General features: G+C 38.0%; 3 protein-coding genes across 9 annotated transcripts; 1 reads left to right on the top strand and 2 right to left on the bottom strand.

The window, feature by feature from the left end:
- Positions 1–41: 41 nt before the first annotated feature.
- LOC135589118 (uncharacterized) lies at positions 42–5,714 on the bottom strand. 3 transcript variants are annotated; one of them, XR_010476643.1, is made up of 8 exons: positions 5,374–5,713; positions 5,047–5,273; positions 4,606–4,716; positions 3,953–4,108; positions 2,400–2,641; positions 1,261–1,595; positions 1,033–1,167; positions 42–602 (listed from the first exon to the last, which is right to left on the bottom strand). XR_010476643.1 is itself a non-coding variant. In XM_065081506.1 (7 exons), exons 1-6 carry the CDS (start codon positions 5,658–5,660, stop codon positions 1,272–1,274), a joined length of 1,347 nt encoding a protein of 448 aa, XP_064937578.1. In that variant the 5' UTR covers positions 5,661–5,714; the 3' UTR covers positions 795–1,071; positions 1,261–1,271. The 3 variants fall into 3 exon arrangements, 2 of the variants coding, with proteins under 2 accessions (XP_064937578.1, XP_064937518.1); XM_065081506.1 differs by lacking the exon at positions 42–602 and having other exon boundaries at positions 795–1,071; positions 5,374–5,714; XM_065081446.1 differs by lacking the exon at positions 42–602 and having other exon boundaries at positions 795–1,167.
- A 331-nt stretch (positions 5,715–6,045) lies between these two features.
- On the bottom strand, positions 6,046–10,631 carry LOC135679831 (uncharacterized). The gene is made up of 9 exons (XM_065193821.1): positions 10,336–10,631; positions 8,338–8,402; positions 7,834–7,882; positions 7,565–7,659; positions 7,122–7,207; positions 6,963–7,022; positions 6,795–6,876; positions 6,556–6,669; positions 6,046–6,484 (listed from the first exon to the last, which is right to left on the bottom strand). The coding sequence occupies exons 1-9, from the start codon at positions 10,520–10,522 to the stop codon at positions 6,314–6,316; spliced, it is 909 nt and encodes a 302-aa protein (XP_065049893.1). The 5' UTR covers positions 10,523–10,631; the 3' UTR covers positions 6,046–6,313.
- Positions 10,632–11,516: 885 nt separating this feature from the next.
- On the top strand, positions 11,517–15,359 carry LOC135589574 (uncharacterized). 5 transcript variants are annotated; one of them, XM_065081543.1, is made up of 4 exons: positions 11,518–11,677; positions 13,511–13,689; positions 13,809–13,906; positions 14,078–15,359. In XM_065081543.1, exon 4 carries the CDS (start codon positions 14,500–14,502, stop codon positions 15,175–15,177), a length of 678 nt encoding a protein of 225 aa, XP_064937615.1. In that variant the 5' UTR covers positions 11,518–11,677; positions 13,511–13,689; positions 13,809–13,906; positions 14,078–14,499; the 3' UTR covers positions 15,178–15,359. The 5 variants fall into 5 exon arrangements, with proteins under 5 accessions (XP_064937617.1, XP_064937615.1, XP_064937613.1 ...); XM_065081541.1 differs by having other exon boundaries at positions 13,816–13,906; XM_065081542.1 differs by having other exon boundaries at positions 13,511–13,906.
- The last annotated feature ends 1,021 nt before the right edge of the window (positions 15,360–16,380 follow it).

The raw sequence follows: 16,380 nt of genomic DNA on the forward strand, positions 1-16,380 counted from the left end.
AGAACCTGTCACTTATTCTCAGTATTAAATTGATATGCAACTTAGATCCCTACAGTTTAGAAAGAAGGATGCAATCCCTACGGTTTAGAAAGGACAACAATAATTCACAAACAAATCCCTACAGTTTAGAAAGAAGGATGCAACAATAATTCACAAAGAAGTAATCTTATTCTCAGTAATAAATTGATTTGCAACTTAGATTCCTGCAGTTTAGAAAAAAAGGATAGAACAATAATTCACAAAAAAGTAATCTTACCGTAAACTTCTACTCAGCGTTCGGGTAAATTAGAAAGAAGGATGCAACAATAATTCACAAAGAAGTAATCTTACCGTAAACTTCTGCTCGCCCTTCGGATAAATTAGAAAGAAGGATGAACATTAATTCACAAATAATGAGTAATCTTACCGTAAACTTCTACTCTCCTTTCGGGTAAATTAGAAAGAAGGATGCAACAATAATTCACAAAGAAGTAATCTAACCGTAAACTTCTGCTGGCCCTTCGGGTATATTAGAAAGAAGGATGTAACAATAACTCACAAAGAAATAATCTTACTGTAAACTTTTGCTCGCCCTTCGGGTAAAGGATTCCTAAGACTCAGATCTGCCATTAAAAAGAAAAAAAAAACCTTATCACAAATATAGTTGACAAAATGTAAAACTCTCAAAGATGGACTAATATCAGTGCTTGAAGTTTTCCAAAATGACAATGATCATATCAAGTATTATTTAGATTGACAATGTAGCACATATAGAACCAACCTTTTCTAGGAAATCTCAAAGGCAAATAGCTATGTCTGTGGTGATGATTGATGCCAACTCTGGTTGGCCTTTCTATCAATCAAGCTTAATATGATGAAAAAAGAAACATGGAGGATGAAACACAGAAGGAATGGCATACAGATGCTGAAAGACTTGCAGATCACAAACAAGTTTGTGTACAATAAGCAGTTCACAAAGAAATGGCATCAAACATCTAGCTTGCAGGTCTAATTCCTATGCATTGATATCCCTGCGAGAAGTCGAGAGTGCACCACAAATTATTCTCAGTGAGCTCCTCTAGCAAGTCCATGCTGGAAGGTGACAACCAAAGAGTATTAGGAGACACACAGATGAAGCCGAGAGTGCACCACAAATTATTCTCGGTGAGCTCCTCTAGCAAGTCCATGCTGGAAGGTGACAACCAAGGAGTATTAGGAGATGCACAGATTATGCATTAGGTATGGATCTTCGATGTGAAATAATGCAACCATGCAGCATACCTCGAAGGGTTCTACATCTTCTGAAGGACAAACAACCCAAATCCAATGCCCAGAAAGGTCGCGATTGCAATTCCAAAAATGCCTGCGAGAATCCCAGGGACTATCAAAGAGGTCCAACCTTTGGCGGTTGCCATTCCGCAAGCCGTTGTAGGTCCCCCAACATTGGCATTTGATGCTATCAGAAGCAACTTCTGCTCAAAACCAAGTAGTCTTCCGAGTCCAAGAATTATGGCCAGATGCACCGCAATTTGGACCGAAGCAAATGCAAAGATGCCAGGTGTTGTGTTAATCACATTCCAAATACTACCATTTGCCCCAACAACAGCAAAGAAAACCTATTGTGAGAAAATATAGCTTTAGCTAATCACACCTCAAGGAATAAAAAGATTCCATGCCTGAGTGTGTATCGTTGAATGACAGAATTAGATTGCTTCATACTGGATGGAATTTCATCAAACCTTACACTGACAAAAGAAACAAGGGGCAGAACTGATCAACAGTTTTTGTTGGATTCCAGATCGAATGGCCAACTTCAGATATCATGTCAACTCTTTTTATAGAACATATTTCAGGAATGCTGAAATGAGACTAGCATGATCATGGAATAGAATAATTTTATCTGGTCAGAAGTTCGTCGATAAATCCTTTCGAGAGCTCTAAAAAAGGTGGAAGATGAATTCCCATATAATTGATCTAGCAATCATGAAGTCGATGAAATGTTCACATCCTTTAACTTCTGTATATAAACTCTTAATGGCATTACCATATTTTTCATCTAAGCATATCTATATTTGGGCTTATGATTGTGCAGAACTCCATGCTAGTCCTGCAATGTTTATTTCAACAGTGCAAAACAATGGCCTAGCTACCGCTGAATACTGTTGCTTGTTAGAACACATCGATGTGGTAATGCAAATTATCAACAAAGGAAAGTTCCTAGTTTAACTTGTAAAGCATACAAATCTTGTTAAAGCGAGCATATTGTTGGTTTACGTACAGATACTGTGCAAATAACTTAAAGCCTGATGACCAGTGGCAAACAATTTATTCTTATGGGAAGCTTACTGGAAACCACAGAATCGCAAGAGGCAGGTACGAAGGAAAGCATCTATAAAGAACCTAGGAAAGAGAGATTTTACCTGCATCAAAATCAAAGCCATAGCTTCACTTGCAGGAGCAAGGCCACTAAATTGTGATGGAAATATGGTTGCCAAGGCCACAACGATTGCTGTTATGCATGGAAGATTTCCACCTTGAATACCATAATATTTGGTTATAAAAGTAGCTGCTTTGCAGATTGCAAACGAAATAAAGATGGATGTAGCACTTTGTAACACAGGTAGCTTATTTCCTGCCTTTGTTTCGGAGTCCATCCGAGCATCTGCCAAGGTCAAGAATTTTGGATGACAAGCATGCAGAGATTTAAGAATAACTGTCTACAAAAATAGGATTAAAAATGTCCATATTTTTTTAATTGGAATACATTAGTCATGTGAGCTTTGATTGCAATCATTGATGCTGTTGTTCAATTGGCACATATGGGTGTAACTCCTATATGGCTCATCAAATACTTCAAGGCAATCAAAATTGTGGAAGACCATTAAATCTATATGGTATATGTACTTGAAATTAGTTTGCATTCAAACAAAACCATTATTTAATTCTCTCAGAGCACCTACATACTCAGTATATGGTCTCTTGATTCTAGTACTTTTCGTACAATCTCAACAGAAAAGATCTATTCACAAACACAAAATTGCATAATAGGAAATCATCCAGATAGTAGACATTAAGAATCACCAGCAAAATAGACTACTCTGTTATTCGTTTGCCATAAAAAGGTTTGTAGAGACTACCATGCAACATTCTTTCATATTTCAAGATTGACTCGTAGAATGAATGCTGAATTTTACAAAACCAGATTCCGTTTCACTTGATATTGAAACGTACTCCCCATTGTTTGTATATGTTCTGATACATAAGACATACAGTTCTTCATAAATCAGATCAAGAGAGAGGAAATTTTCAAATAGGATAGCTATAAGACATTGTTTAGTACTTGCAAGTTGCAACAACCTATAAGCTATATTATTATTCATGTTAAACATAGTTGTGTAGCCTACATGTTTGAAACACACTCCAGCTTTCATCTGAACATAACCTCATACTTATTTTGTCTTCTTGTTAGTGAAAATATTTTTCTTTAATGATTGGTTCCTCTTAATTTAGTGAATATATTAAACTTTAAGCACATTTTTCCATTGCAACAAGTTTGATAGATTTGTGACATTTTATGTTTTTAATGCATCAGCAAAATTTATAATAACTTCTCAAAGTCTGTTCCAAACAGTTTATTTGCAAGATACGATGTTCATGTTGGATCTCACAAAACAATAGTACTTGTTAGCATCGTGCTTCTACTTAGAAGCCTAATCAAAGTTATTATCGAATCACATTGTGTCAGCTCACACAAATTTAACTCATGACTGTCAAAATTTGTCAAGATACAAAATTATTTAGGTAGACAGTTAGTTGCACTACATCCATTTTCATAGTGACTAATGAGCTGTATCTGACAGACAACACAAAAGTTAGCAGAGCAATATACAAGATCACCAACGACCAGAAAAATCACACAGTGTGCTGCATTTGCATGCATGAGTGAAAAATATCGTAAGTAATATGTACCCACCATTTACAGTTGTAGAAACTTCTGGAGGTATTTTAGAGGCTAACGCAAACAGAGAGGTAAAATATACTGCACATATAACATTGTCTGCGGCTAGCCCTGCAGCTAGAACTGAAGGGGAAACGCCAAGAGCCTCCGAAACAGCAACATAATTGACCGCTGAAACGTTATGCAGATCAATTATAATATTAAGGTCAAGATTACAAATTAAATCATATATACATGAAATAAATACATAAACAAGAAACTCTAATGTAGATAAAAATTGAAACGAAAACAATCCAGCTAAAAGTGTAAAACAAATGGGACTCAACAAACTTTTATATTACTCAATTTCCAATTAGACTGAAGTGAAAAACCATGATAAGACATCAATAATCATTAAGTAATTTATCGGATCACACATGTCCAAAGAGTTCCGGGTAGGTCAGTATGAATTTTATGGAAGTACCAAATGCTTTCTTCTTATATATATATATATGGCATCTCAATCCAATGTTTATGGGCCAATAAGGCATTGATCTACTTAAACAGTGTCTTGAATTCAGGGCTCCTTTTCATCTTCCGATACATCGCCAAACAAACCATTGCAATATGCAAGGAAAAATAGCTAAAGAACCACAAACACAGAAAAACGCAACATTCTCAGTTGATACCTCCGCCAATGTGTCTGCTCATTAAGGCTGCTGCAATCTTCCAACTATCCTGTCCGAGTGATCGCATGGGCACCAGAAGATATGCTACTACGGTGCCAATTGTTGTGGCCACTGTCATACAGCAATTCAGAATCAGAGGACCTCGAACTAAAAGTAGAGGTAAAAGAATGCAACAAACGATAACACAACAGTAATGAAAACAACAAAGTAAACTTGACATATTAGCACTCCAAGTTTCATCATAACATGAAATGCATTAGAACCATATTGATGTTTTATTGAGTATATATAAGATTTCAGATGATAAGAGGAGATCAGTATGCTTGTGAAATTGTTATACCTCTTAGTGTTACTAATCCTAAGAGTGATGATTAACGAATCATTTCAAACAAAGAACACTAGAGAAACAAGATCAAGAACCATCAGGGAACAGAAACGTGCCAGATCCGACCAAGAACGCAAGGAGCAGAGTCCCGGTGGACCTGAGGACACGGCGGAGGTCCGCGTTGAAGAGCAGCAGAGGCACGGCCATCGGTAGCAAGTAGTCCAGCACCACCCGGTAGGCGGACGCATCGGAGGCGATGATGCCGGCGCTGCTCGCCGCTAGCCCGACCAAGGTGCTCACCAGCGCGCCGCTCAACGCGCTCCCGACCTTGGTCTTCTCCGACCTTTAAGAAACCCAAAGAAAACACATCAGAAACAGGGAAAGGGGGAGACGTCTAGCGTGAATTCTCGATCATAGAGGGAGGGAGGAGAGCGCGGTGAGACCAGATGCCGAAGGCGCCGGCGGCAAAGAGGGCGGTCCAGTTGCCCCATTGGTCGTCGGGGGAGATGAGAGGCACCGCGAGGCGGTGGGCGGCGGCGATCGTCGGCCTTCTGTAGATGGTGGTTGAACGTGAGAAGAGCGAGTGGTGATGGCGGCGAGAAGAGAGTGAAGAGGAGGAGCTGTTCCGGTTAGCTGGGAGGTGAACTGGGCAGATGGCGGTCCGGGCCGTGGAAGCTGCAGGCGAAGAGGAGGGGCGAAGGGAGAGGAGAGAAGACAGCGCGACCGCCATCACCGAGAGAGAGAGAGAGAGAGAGAGAGAGAGAAGAGAGAGAGAGGAACAATCGACGGTCGAGTGAGATGAGAGCTGCTTTTTGAAACATTTTTCAAAAAAATAAATGTTTCCAGATTACTTGTAATGTTTTCACAAAAAATATTTTCTGAGAAACACTCTTGGAAATAACAATTCCAGAAAACGCTTCCGTGATTTTTGGATTCGCCACATGTTACTGTTACTTTAAAAATGATTCAAAAAACAAGTTATTTTGGAAATACTTTTAAATAGAACAAGTGCGCGTCACATGGGAACTCCTGACGCGGAGGAGATGTTGGAAGCCGCAGTTATAATAATGCTAAGAAATATAAGCTAAATAAATCAAAGCACATCCCAAGAAGACTTATAATCTGAAATATTACCATGATTTGAAATAATACCACTCCAAAAGTAGTTCTACAATAACAATTCTCTAGATTGAAACTTAGCTGAAAGAATAAACTTAATGTTAGTAGACAAACATGATTTGATTTTGGCAGCATATTAGCCACTATAATCCCAAGGGGAAAGAGGACAAAAAAAAATCCCCCAAACAAATAGACCATGTTTTCTTCATCACTTCTGTGAATTTTCTTGATTAAAGTGACAAGGATTTCATAGAAAAATAAGAATCAGGAGTTCAATTTCATGTTCTTTAGCATGCTCATGAGAAGGGGTAGTTTATTGGGAGCCCTCTGCTTGTAGTCCCTTTGCAAAGCCTCTGCAGCTAGAGTTTGTAGATCAGACATCTCTTTCTCTTCGTTGTTCCGTCCTTTTGTTAGCTGACGGATCGCAACACTACACTGGAGAAATTTGGATTGCACATCAATACGATTGTTGCAAGAGATTTGTAAGTTGCTCGGGGATATCTTACCGAACATACGCCATAGAGAGCTCTAGTGTTCTTTCCCCCGGTTAAGGCAACCGTTGATGCATAGTATTTTTTAGCTGTCTGAAGATTTTCTAAACCACCAATGGTGTAAAGTACCTGTTGAATCAAAGTATCGAGAATAAGAAACTACCACATGCCCTTATGCTAGAACTTGAAAACAAAAATGTTGTCATCAAGAGATGATATGGAGGAACTGTTGGTTGAGATAGTAGGCCACTTGCCTCTGCATAAGCTAGATGATATGGAGGAACTGTTGGTTGAGATAGTATCAGCTCCTCATAACAAAAGGCTGCTTGCTTATACCTAATCAGAGAACGAAGATATGCACATCTTAATGAAAAGAAACACGCTTTAATGTTATTACAAGAGTGACAGTTGAGATGCCTTACATCTGTAGAGACACATAGATTTCAGCCAGTTCTCTCCAAGCATCATGATCTGCCATGAATCTGATATAAGATTTAACAATAATCAATTCATTGAAAATATTTTTATCACAATGTAACAGAAAAGGATAGCGATAGAAGATGCCTGGAAACAGTCCTTACATTTCTAGGTACTTGTTGAGAAATTTGACAGCAGCCGATAAATCTCCTTGTGCTTTTGCCATAGCAACCTTTCTCTTGTGAATTATCTGCATGGTTGGTGTCGGTCTTAGACTTTCTATACATCACTTTTCAAGAAATAATAACAAATATATGCCAGCTAAAGAGAGAAAATATAAGAAAAAACCAACTAACTAAGATACATCTTGAATTTATGAAACCACTGAGATAAACCCCCAAGGAAAATTAGCGATATTGATGTCCTCTAATTCTACTTAAACTTGAGTAAATGAATTCAACCTAATCATTGATTGACTGCCAATCGACCAATTATAATCACCATTTAAACTTTTGGATCTATAAACATAAACAGAATTACTTCTGTACATTCAGAAACGATTGAAGAAGAACAGCCAGATGGTTAAAGAAGAACAGCCACAGACTACCTGATCGAGTGGGCTATCGTCTAGAAGACGTGCATAAACCTTTTCTGCTTCAGCCCATGCTCCTTTGGACTCGAGCAGCATCCCTTCTACTCTGCCTGAGAATAATTGTATCAAAGGTTAAGCAGAAGTAACTTGTACAAGCCTCTGCAAGAAATCAACACATGCACTGTATAAAACCTAAAAAACAAAAAGTAGATTGCATGGTATTCTGATATAGGTAAATCATTTTTTATAGAAGACAAAAAAATGTTAACACTAAAAATTCTCACCAATTCTTATGCTTCCAGGGAATTGTTTTGAGAGAACTGCAATGCAATCCTGCAAACAATAAGACAAAATATGATAAACAAACAATCTTGAAATGCATTTAAAAGTAACATGCTGATTTCTTAGACCATATGCAAAATAAATGGTCAAGTTTCAAAGAGAAGGGGATTATAACATATTCCACTGTGACTCCGTCCAATGTTACTCCTTGCAAACAAATATCTAATAGTGAAATTTTACTATACATGTATTTCTGATCCAGTTAATTTTTTAATGAGCTATTCACTAGAAAAGAACTGCAAGGTGTATGAATTTATTGCTCAGCAGTGAATAACACAATCAGCATGGACTAACCGTTTGAGCATAAAGGAGAAAAGAAGTCGTTGAGCATACCATGAGAAATTGTTGCAACAATTATGTCTTTATATGTAAAAGGAAATTCAGAAAAAGATAAAACAAAAGACAGTAAGATAGATAGGTTGAGGGAGAGAGAGAGAGATCTTTACCTTTGCAACATCATACTGCTGGCAATCCATAGCAGCAAAGGCCACCTGCTCATAAAGAGTCCATTCTGCATCAAAGAAAACAAGTATTGGATTCCTCTATTGCTCATAATGACTACATCTATTTTATTTGCATCTGTACATTTATGCATGTGGTACATGTATGAGTGTAACAATTACAATAAAGAGATAGCAGCAAGCAGTGATCATTGTAAAGAAGGAATTTGATCGTCAGTTTATGTAACTGCCTTTAGTTGAAAAGTATAATACAATAAGGAGACAGTAATCTTATATGATCATACCACAGACTAATTTTTCCAACAATTATTTCTAGTTGAAATTGAAAACTCATTTTTGTATCCAGACTTTAAAAGAGTATCCTAAGGAAGCATGGCTACATTTCAGTTTATGCAGCTCAATACAGGAAGGACATCAAGATCAATGGAGGGAACAAAACCAAAACCATTTTTCACTGAGAATGCATCAATATTATTTTCATCCAAAATTTCCCTATTTAATGAATATATATTTCCGTGTGATTTTCTTAATTTTTTCATCAAAAAATGTGAGAACAGTTATAAAAATAAAATCTGGAGTGAGTCTATGACCACACCCTCTAGATTATGGATGAAGTCACGCAAGAAGTCCCTTGACCAAACAGCATCTACATCCCTTTTACACCCGTTGTGCTTCAAAGAGTACATCTCTATTTATCTTTTTTCCTCAATCTACACTGACATGACCATCTCAATATAGCAATACACAGTCATGGCTACAAAAAATTAAACCCTAATTATATTTTACTGTGAAACTAACGATGAAATCAGAATATAATCAATTCTTCACGACCTGGTAGCACAATGTATGCCTTCAAAGATTTTCTTGGTCTACTTAATTTTTAATTATAACTTGACACCAAAAATGACAAAAAAACATTCCCTAAAGGCAGCATACAGTATGCATAACACCATAACCGAATCTGCATCTTGAACAGTCATTTCTTAGTTGGGCCTAAGACCACTAATGATACCGTAGTTATCATCACCTGAATTCAAAACCACGAGGCCTATGTCTCTGTAGCTCAGTAAAAAGGGTTGACACCGAATATGCAATTATTTGTGAGTAACACAGAGATTCATCTAACTTTGCCAGGAATTATCATTCTCATAGATGTTTGCTAGGTAAAAGTTCAATTAATGCAAGTGACATGTAAGAGGATAATATTCTTGTACATGAAATCCAACTCGATATATCAGCAAACTTACAGAAGCTTTACTTACGGACCCTGACTTTGGTAGGCTTTGTTCCATAGATATTTGGTTTTGTTGGCCAACTAACATAAGTTTACTAGTTCTATAAATTGAAAATAAATTTCAAACGCTCAATAAGTTGTCCGGTTGGAGCCTAATTTCCTCAGCATTAGCCAATTCAATTATGGAGGAAAATGCCACTCGCTTATAAGACTTGTTTATGACATTAGTAGGACTTCCCCGATGGTACTAATATAACAAAGAAGTACTGGTTGTAATAGTTCTCCTATGAGCTCGATAGCTCCTTAAATACTAATTATACTTTGTAAATATAAATGCCATCTTCCAATGGCTATATTTTAACATGACAATTGTTCCATTAAGTCCTTTCTGCAGATTGACTGGATCTACCATCTGAATTCAATAAATATATTACTTGTCGCATTCTCAAGTCTTTATTTGACCTAGTGTGAATCTGCTTATTTTCTTGTAATATCAGTCTGATCACACGCAACAAAATCCTTCATAGGTGATAGGTTTTGCTGCATGGGATCCATCGCTTGTCCTGATAGAAACACCAATAAAGGTCTCAAAAGGAGCAGGATGCAGGCACCTAATGCTCGAGCAATGATTTATACCATGGTTAGCAGTTCCACAAACAGATTAACTTTTCCATAGAGATGATCCATGAGCAATTTTGAAGAGATCGCCAAATATGAACCGACAGAAGATATATAGTGACAGAACCAACCTTCCGCTCCCAGCTTGGATCGGGCCCTGTGGTCGTTCAAGATCGACAGGCCGTGCTTGAGGACCTTGTTGGATCGCCGGGCCTTGAGCTTGCGCACGAGGCAGAGGTACTCCCACGCCCCCCCGCCGCCGTTCTCGACCTGGCTCTCGAGCCGCTCCATCCGCGCTGCCTCCGACGCCCCCACCATCGGCCTGCGCTTGCCGGCGAAAACCTCCTTGCGGGCGAGATGTAGAAGGAAGAGAGAGGAAACAGAGCAACGCCGGCCGCCGTGATTCCAATAGCGATCGTTCTCGAAAGCAATGGGAGATCCAAGGAAAACGTACCCCAGAACGGATCCTCTCCAGCACGTGTCGGATCCAATAGCTCCTCTCCACAGCCCAGCCGTCCACAGTGGGATCCACGTGCATCAATGATACCAATGGAGGGTTGCGATAGAAGAATGAGCGGATGGAGGGTGGAGATCGAGAGAGGTTAATCATCGGACAGGTTCGATTTGGAGAGGATCACATAAACCTTCGTCGAAGGCGGATCCGATGACATGACTGGAGTTGGGTTATTGGACTTGGGGCTCGATCTAGACTCGCAACACATGAGATTTGAACTCGGGTGCAAATGAATCCAATCCATCTGAAAACAGTTCAAATTTATTCGTTAATATTAATGTTGTTTAATTAATTAATTATTTTTCTTAACCTTGATTGCTTGTATTGGAGACCGAGGGAGAAAAAATAATAGACTAAAAATAAAATAAAATAACAAAAAATAGAAATCTTAAATCAATTAAATGGAATCCGGACCCCATTAGAGCGGGTCGCGTATGATAAATCCGACCCGCTGCCATCCGCTATCGCATCAGGTCAGCGTGAGACTGACGTGGCACGCGCGCCACTGTTACTTGGTACACCAAGCGTCACAGCATCACACAAAGGGAGTGCTTCGCGCACTCGCAGAAACGCCCGTCATCTCCTCGCATAATATTTATATGCGGACAAGGTCGATCCTTCGATTCCAACCGTTCGATGATCTCGCATAGGGATCGCATCCGAACGTACGCCGTCGGATGTTATCGTTGGTTAAATGACGTTAATACCCTTGCCCTCGGTTTCTTGTGCCTCCCTCACGCCTCTCGCATGTGATCAGTTGCTAATCCAACCCGACCCTCACACACCTCTCTCTCTCTCCCTCCCTTCCTCACCCCACCCACCGACCCCCCCCCCCCCCGGGGGAGACTACGGTAGATCTCAGATCGGAACTCTCATTGATCGTTTCTCTCGGGTTAATATACGCGGTCGCGAGGACGGAGGAAGCTCGAATCGGTTCCTTTCTTGCTCAATTCAGCCAGGTACAGCTCTCCTGACTTCTTTTCCGGGGATTTTCCCCTCTTTTCGATGTTATTAATGTGGTGCTGAATTTTATGAGTTCCTGTTGGTGGATCTGCACGCTGAGATGAGTAGAATTCATTTCCGGTTCTATATTTCCGTAGTTTACTTTGTAGTTCGTCTCATCGGATTAGGGCTTAGTTTTTTCTTAATGTAAGGTTTAGGGATTTGTTATGCTCTGTAAGTAATTGGTGATGTTACACGCTTCGGAACAATAAATTAGGTCGTTTGCGAGATCGGAAACGATTGGATGCCAGGAAACATGACACTTGGACTATGCGCGTGTTGCTTCTATCCACGAGGTGGAGATTTTTCACTTGGACTATTCAAATCTGGGACACTTAATTATTGCTAAAATGGAGGGACAGCCTTTTTCATGAATCCTCTGTAAATGCTTCCAGCATTTTGATGAATAATGTAGCCTGAGAAGTTTATGAAAGGCGTGATGATTTGCATATAGTAATGGTTAGGTTAAGACTTGAGAATAGCAAGAAGCGATAACGAAGACTTGGATATCTTAAATTATCTTCAAAGATGTTCTATTTCTTCAAAAATTATTATTAACATCTGTATCGTGATCCCATTTGCTGCATTTATTACTTCTCTTTGGTCGGCAATGCCTGAATTATCCAGGACAAATCTGAAGCACCAAGTCTACTGTGTTGGCTTGTTCCAAAAACACTTAGCTGACTGATTTGTGGCAACCTTCCTATATACAAAATAGTTCAATTAATTATTGCATCAGTCATATAATTTCATGTCACGGCATTGGTGGTGTAGATTATATAACTTCTGCCGATGGTTATCTATGCGAAGCCAGCATTACTAACAGGTTAGGGACTACTTTCATCTAACACAATACTGTTTGAGGATCACAATGAATAAAGGTACAAGGTTTAGATTGCCCACTGAGATAAATTTCAATTATCATTGGTCTCACTGCACATTTGTTTTATGAAATAGTACATACTGTATCTTCTTGTTTCGTTCTAATGATCTTTTATTCCTTCTATTGGATTTCTTGCCTTCTGTTTCTTATTTGGCATTTGGTGAAACGCCAGACTTAGATGCCAAATGCATGATCACCATGTTGGTTCTAGTCCATGAAGGCTGCAAATAGAGTGCATGTTAGTGCTTAATTATCAAGGTTAAAAACCTTGTGGTACACAGACTGCAGCTTTTCTTGTAGGCATGTAATGGATTATTTGTTATCGCCTATTTTATTTATCTTGCTGAAGTTAAAAGGTGATAAGTTGTAGGATTTCCCTTAATTGTTTAGTTATCATTGCAAAGGACAAAGGGTTTGGAAGATCAAATTTTGATGTAGATGTCAACGAGCTTGTGTTACCTTCTTTAATGCATTGATTGTTTGGCTTATTCTTAATCGTCTTCTTGGCCTGTATATAATTGGGGTTTTACATGCTCCTATCTTTTGTATGCATTCTTTTATAGATTGTATGTGTTTCTTAAAGATTTATGACGTTGTAATGTCAATATCATTGCTGAATCTATTAGTAACTATTGAACTCAAGATCTGAAAATTTGGTCTACGATCATTGTCGGGGATTATGGCTAGTGATTAGGAACAAATGGAACTGGAGTAAGGATGGGGAGGAAGGCATTGAAACTTGCCATTGGTTGCAATATCCTAAAATTTTCATTTCCATCTCAAGAAATATAAGATAATTACTTAGCTAATTTGGTTCAATTGATTAAGAGGATTTTTCTTTTTTGTTTTCATGTAAAAATAAGGAAGTGAGAAATGACTACTGTTTATCATTCCTTTTTTTAAACAGGGAAGCATGAATTACAGCTGTGGAAGACATTAATCATATGTACTGGAAACATTTAAAGTCTCTGATGTCAAGTTCCTCTTGGAGTTTTGGCAGCAATACATATGGGTGTATGCATCTGTAGCTAGGATCTGCAAATTGATCATTGTCAAGTAGTTCTTGTCGGGAATCTGGCTTAATAGGTGAAAACAGCACATGCATTTTAACTTAATTGCTTCTTTGATTTCATTCTTGCAACTGAATTCTTCGACTTGCAACTGAGGTAATTGCTTATTATGACAACAAACTTAACACGTCAAAGGATACAGGATACTACCATTTTTCTGTACCTTCTTATGGATTCTGGGCTCAAGATTCTTTCATGGAAGCATGAGATATGACACATATATTTAAAGTGTGGTAAATCCTGAGTCTTTTTTGAGATAATATTAATTATAGTGCTTTTGTGGAAATACTGATTGAATAATTTCTACACCTTTTGCATCCACTATTTCCTTCTTTTGTATATTTTTTTCAATAAAATCATTTAGTTTTGATTCTGATATAATAAATGTTTTTCCTTTTCTGCAGTGAGAAGGTCTTATGATCTGTTTCATCGAGTACTTTTGTCCTTCCACTAAGGCTGTTGTGGTTGGTATTTTGCAGTCCTGGTGTTTTTAATATGGGTGAGCATTTGTGCTGTGACAATTTGGGGAAAAGAGCCATCAGAAATGCGTTAGCTAGAACTTATCATTTCTCTCTCCTCCTTTCTCCTGTTGTTTCCTTTTGGGATTGCATTTTTCGTAAAATCAGATATTCCTTCAGACCGGAATGGGTGTAGGTTTGTGGTATTAACCTTTCAAGTAGTCTTTATATTTCTGGCAAAGAATAGTTGGGAAGATTTTTGAAATTTTAGGTCGAAGCTCTAGAGTGGTTTCAGAAGTCATCTTGTCTGGGTATTAGTCATTTGAATAAATAAGCTGAAATTGACATCTTAGAGGGATAATTAGTCAATGGAGAAAGTAAAATGTGGTCAGGTAAGTCCAGTCTTGAAGAAAGGAAAAAAGAAGCAGGCCAAGGGTGAGTTGGATCGCCTGAAGCAGGCTGAGAAGAAAAAGAGGCGCTTAGAGAAAGCACTTGCAACCTCTGCAGCCATACGTTCTGAATTGGAGAAGAAAAAACAGAAGAAGATAGAAGAACAGCAAAGGTTGGATGCAGAAGGTGCTGCAATCGCTGAGTCAGTTGCTCTTCATGTCCTTGTAGGGGAGGACACAGATGAATCCTGTCATTTCATGGTGAAGGATGCTAGTGAACATAGCCCATGGGAATATTCACATAGTATTGATCATTTAATGGGTTATCAAGGCTTAGCAAAATATTCTGGCAATGGACTGGGGTGGGTAACCGAAGCACATGTCCCTGCATGGAAGTGTAACAATTGGGGGATCGGACTGCCGTTGCCATCTCAATTTCACCTGAAAGATCTTCGCTCATCAGCTTATGATGAAGCTGGTCGAGGAGCAGATATCTCCGCAGGATTAGAGGCTGCACAGGCTGTTGCATCACTGCAGATTGCAGAAGATTCACATGGTGCTCGATTTGATGGTCAGGGAGCGGCAACTGTTGTTATTAATAAACTGCTGGGAGGCAGCAATACCGGTGACAAATTCAACATTTACAGGAAGATATAACATAATTCTGATAAGCTTGTAAATAGCTATAACAAATTTCCCCTCGCTCTAGTGAGACTGCATATTTCTGTCGAGTTTTGCTCTATATCTTGCAAAATGTTTGTATTGTGATAATGTGTTTGAAAGAGGCTCTCATTTTTATGCAGTTTGGTAATAACTATATGTATATTGTTACTTGTTCATGATGGTATTGTTGATCTTGTCCATATGGTGAAGATGATATAATGTACTTGGAATTTTGGGAAATATGCATAACTGGAAGGATTGAAAGGTACATATGTTATATGTTTCTTTTTTCCAACTCTGTAATTGTTCATTTCATATTAATGATAACCTTTCTTTCTTGATTGCTATAGTTTTCTTTTTTTTCCACTCTATAATAGTTTTATAGAAGTTCATGATGTATTCCTTATATATTGTAATGTACGGAGTGTATTCATTATATATTCCAATGTTCGGAATGTATCATTTGAATGTATGACTTAAATGTATGATTGAGAAAAAAATCTTTCTTATAATTGTTGATATCATCCAAGTCTTCTTATTTCAAGCAAGACTTCCTTTTTTCTTATTATAACATTTTATTACTTTCGATTTCTGCTTTCAGCTTTTTGGTTCTATGCGTTGCTTCGAAGACGAGGATGCATGACTTCTTCTGATCGCCATCGCCATCTGTTGTAGTAGATCTACTTTACTTTGTTGATCTAATCAGTCTCCTTTAGTAATCGATCTGTTTCTTGATGCTCTAATTATTATTTCATCATAATACAATAGTTAATTTTAATCTATTTTGACTTATGCCTATCAATACAATAATTCTAATTTCATTCAAGCTCTATCTTAGCAAGCACAATTCACCAATATCCTTTTTGGATATAATCAATTAAACTACACTAATGACTCTATGAATTGTCCACTTGAAAAGATTTAAATATCGGGAGAACTCATTCCAATGATGGAATGACAAATCCTGATCACAAGTTCTGGCCACAACAACTCATTTTATCCTACATGTCATTTAAGCCTTGGTTGTTGGTTTCATAGTACTACTAATCTCTTCTTGCATCATTATAGTAGAAACATAATCCAAGTTACAAGCTAAATCAATCATTCTTACGCTCATATGCTAAATCTTTTATCTACTATATTGAAAACAACATAAAAGAAAAATATTATTATAGATTATATACAAAATCTAAAAGA

Source organism: Musa acuminata, chromosome BXJ1-1 (genome assembly GCF_036884655.1).
Source record: "Musa acuminata AAA Group cultivar baxijiao chromosome BXJ1-1, Cavendish_Baxijiao_AAA, whole genome shotgun sequence".
Classification (NCBI taxonomy): domain Eukaryota; kingdom Viridiplantae; phylum Streptophyta; class Magnoliopsida; order Zingiberales; family Musaceae; genus Musa; species Musa acuminata.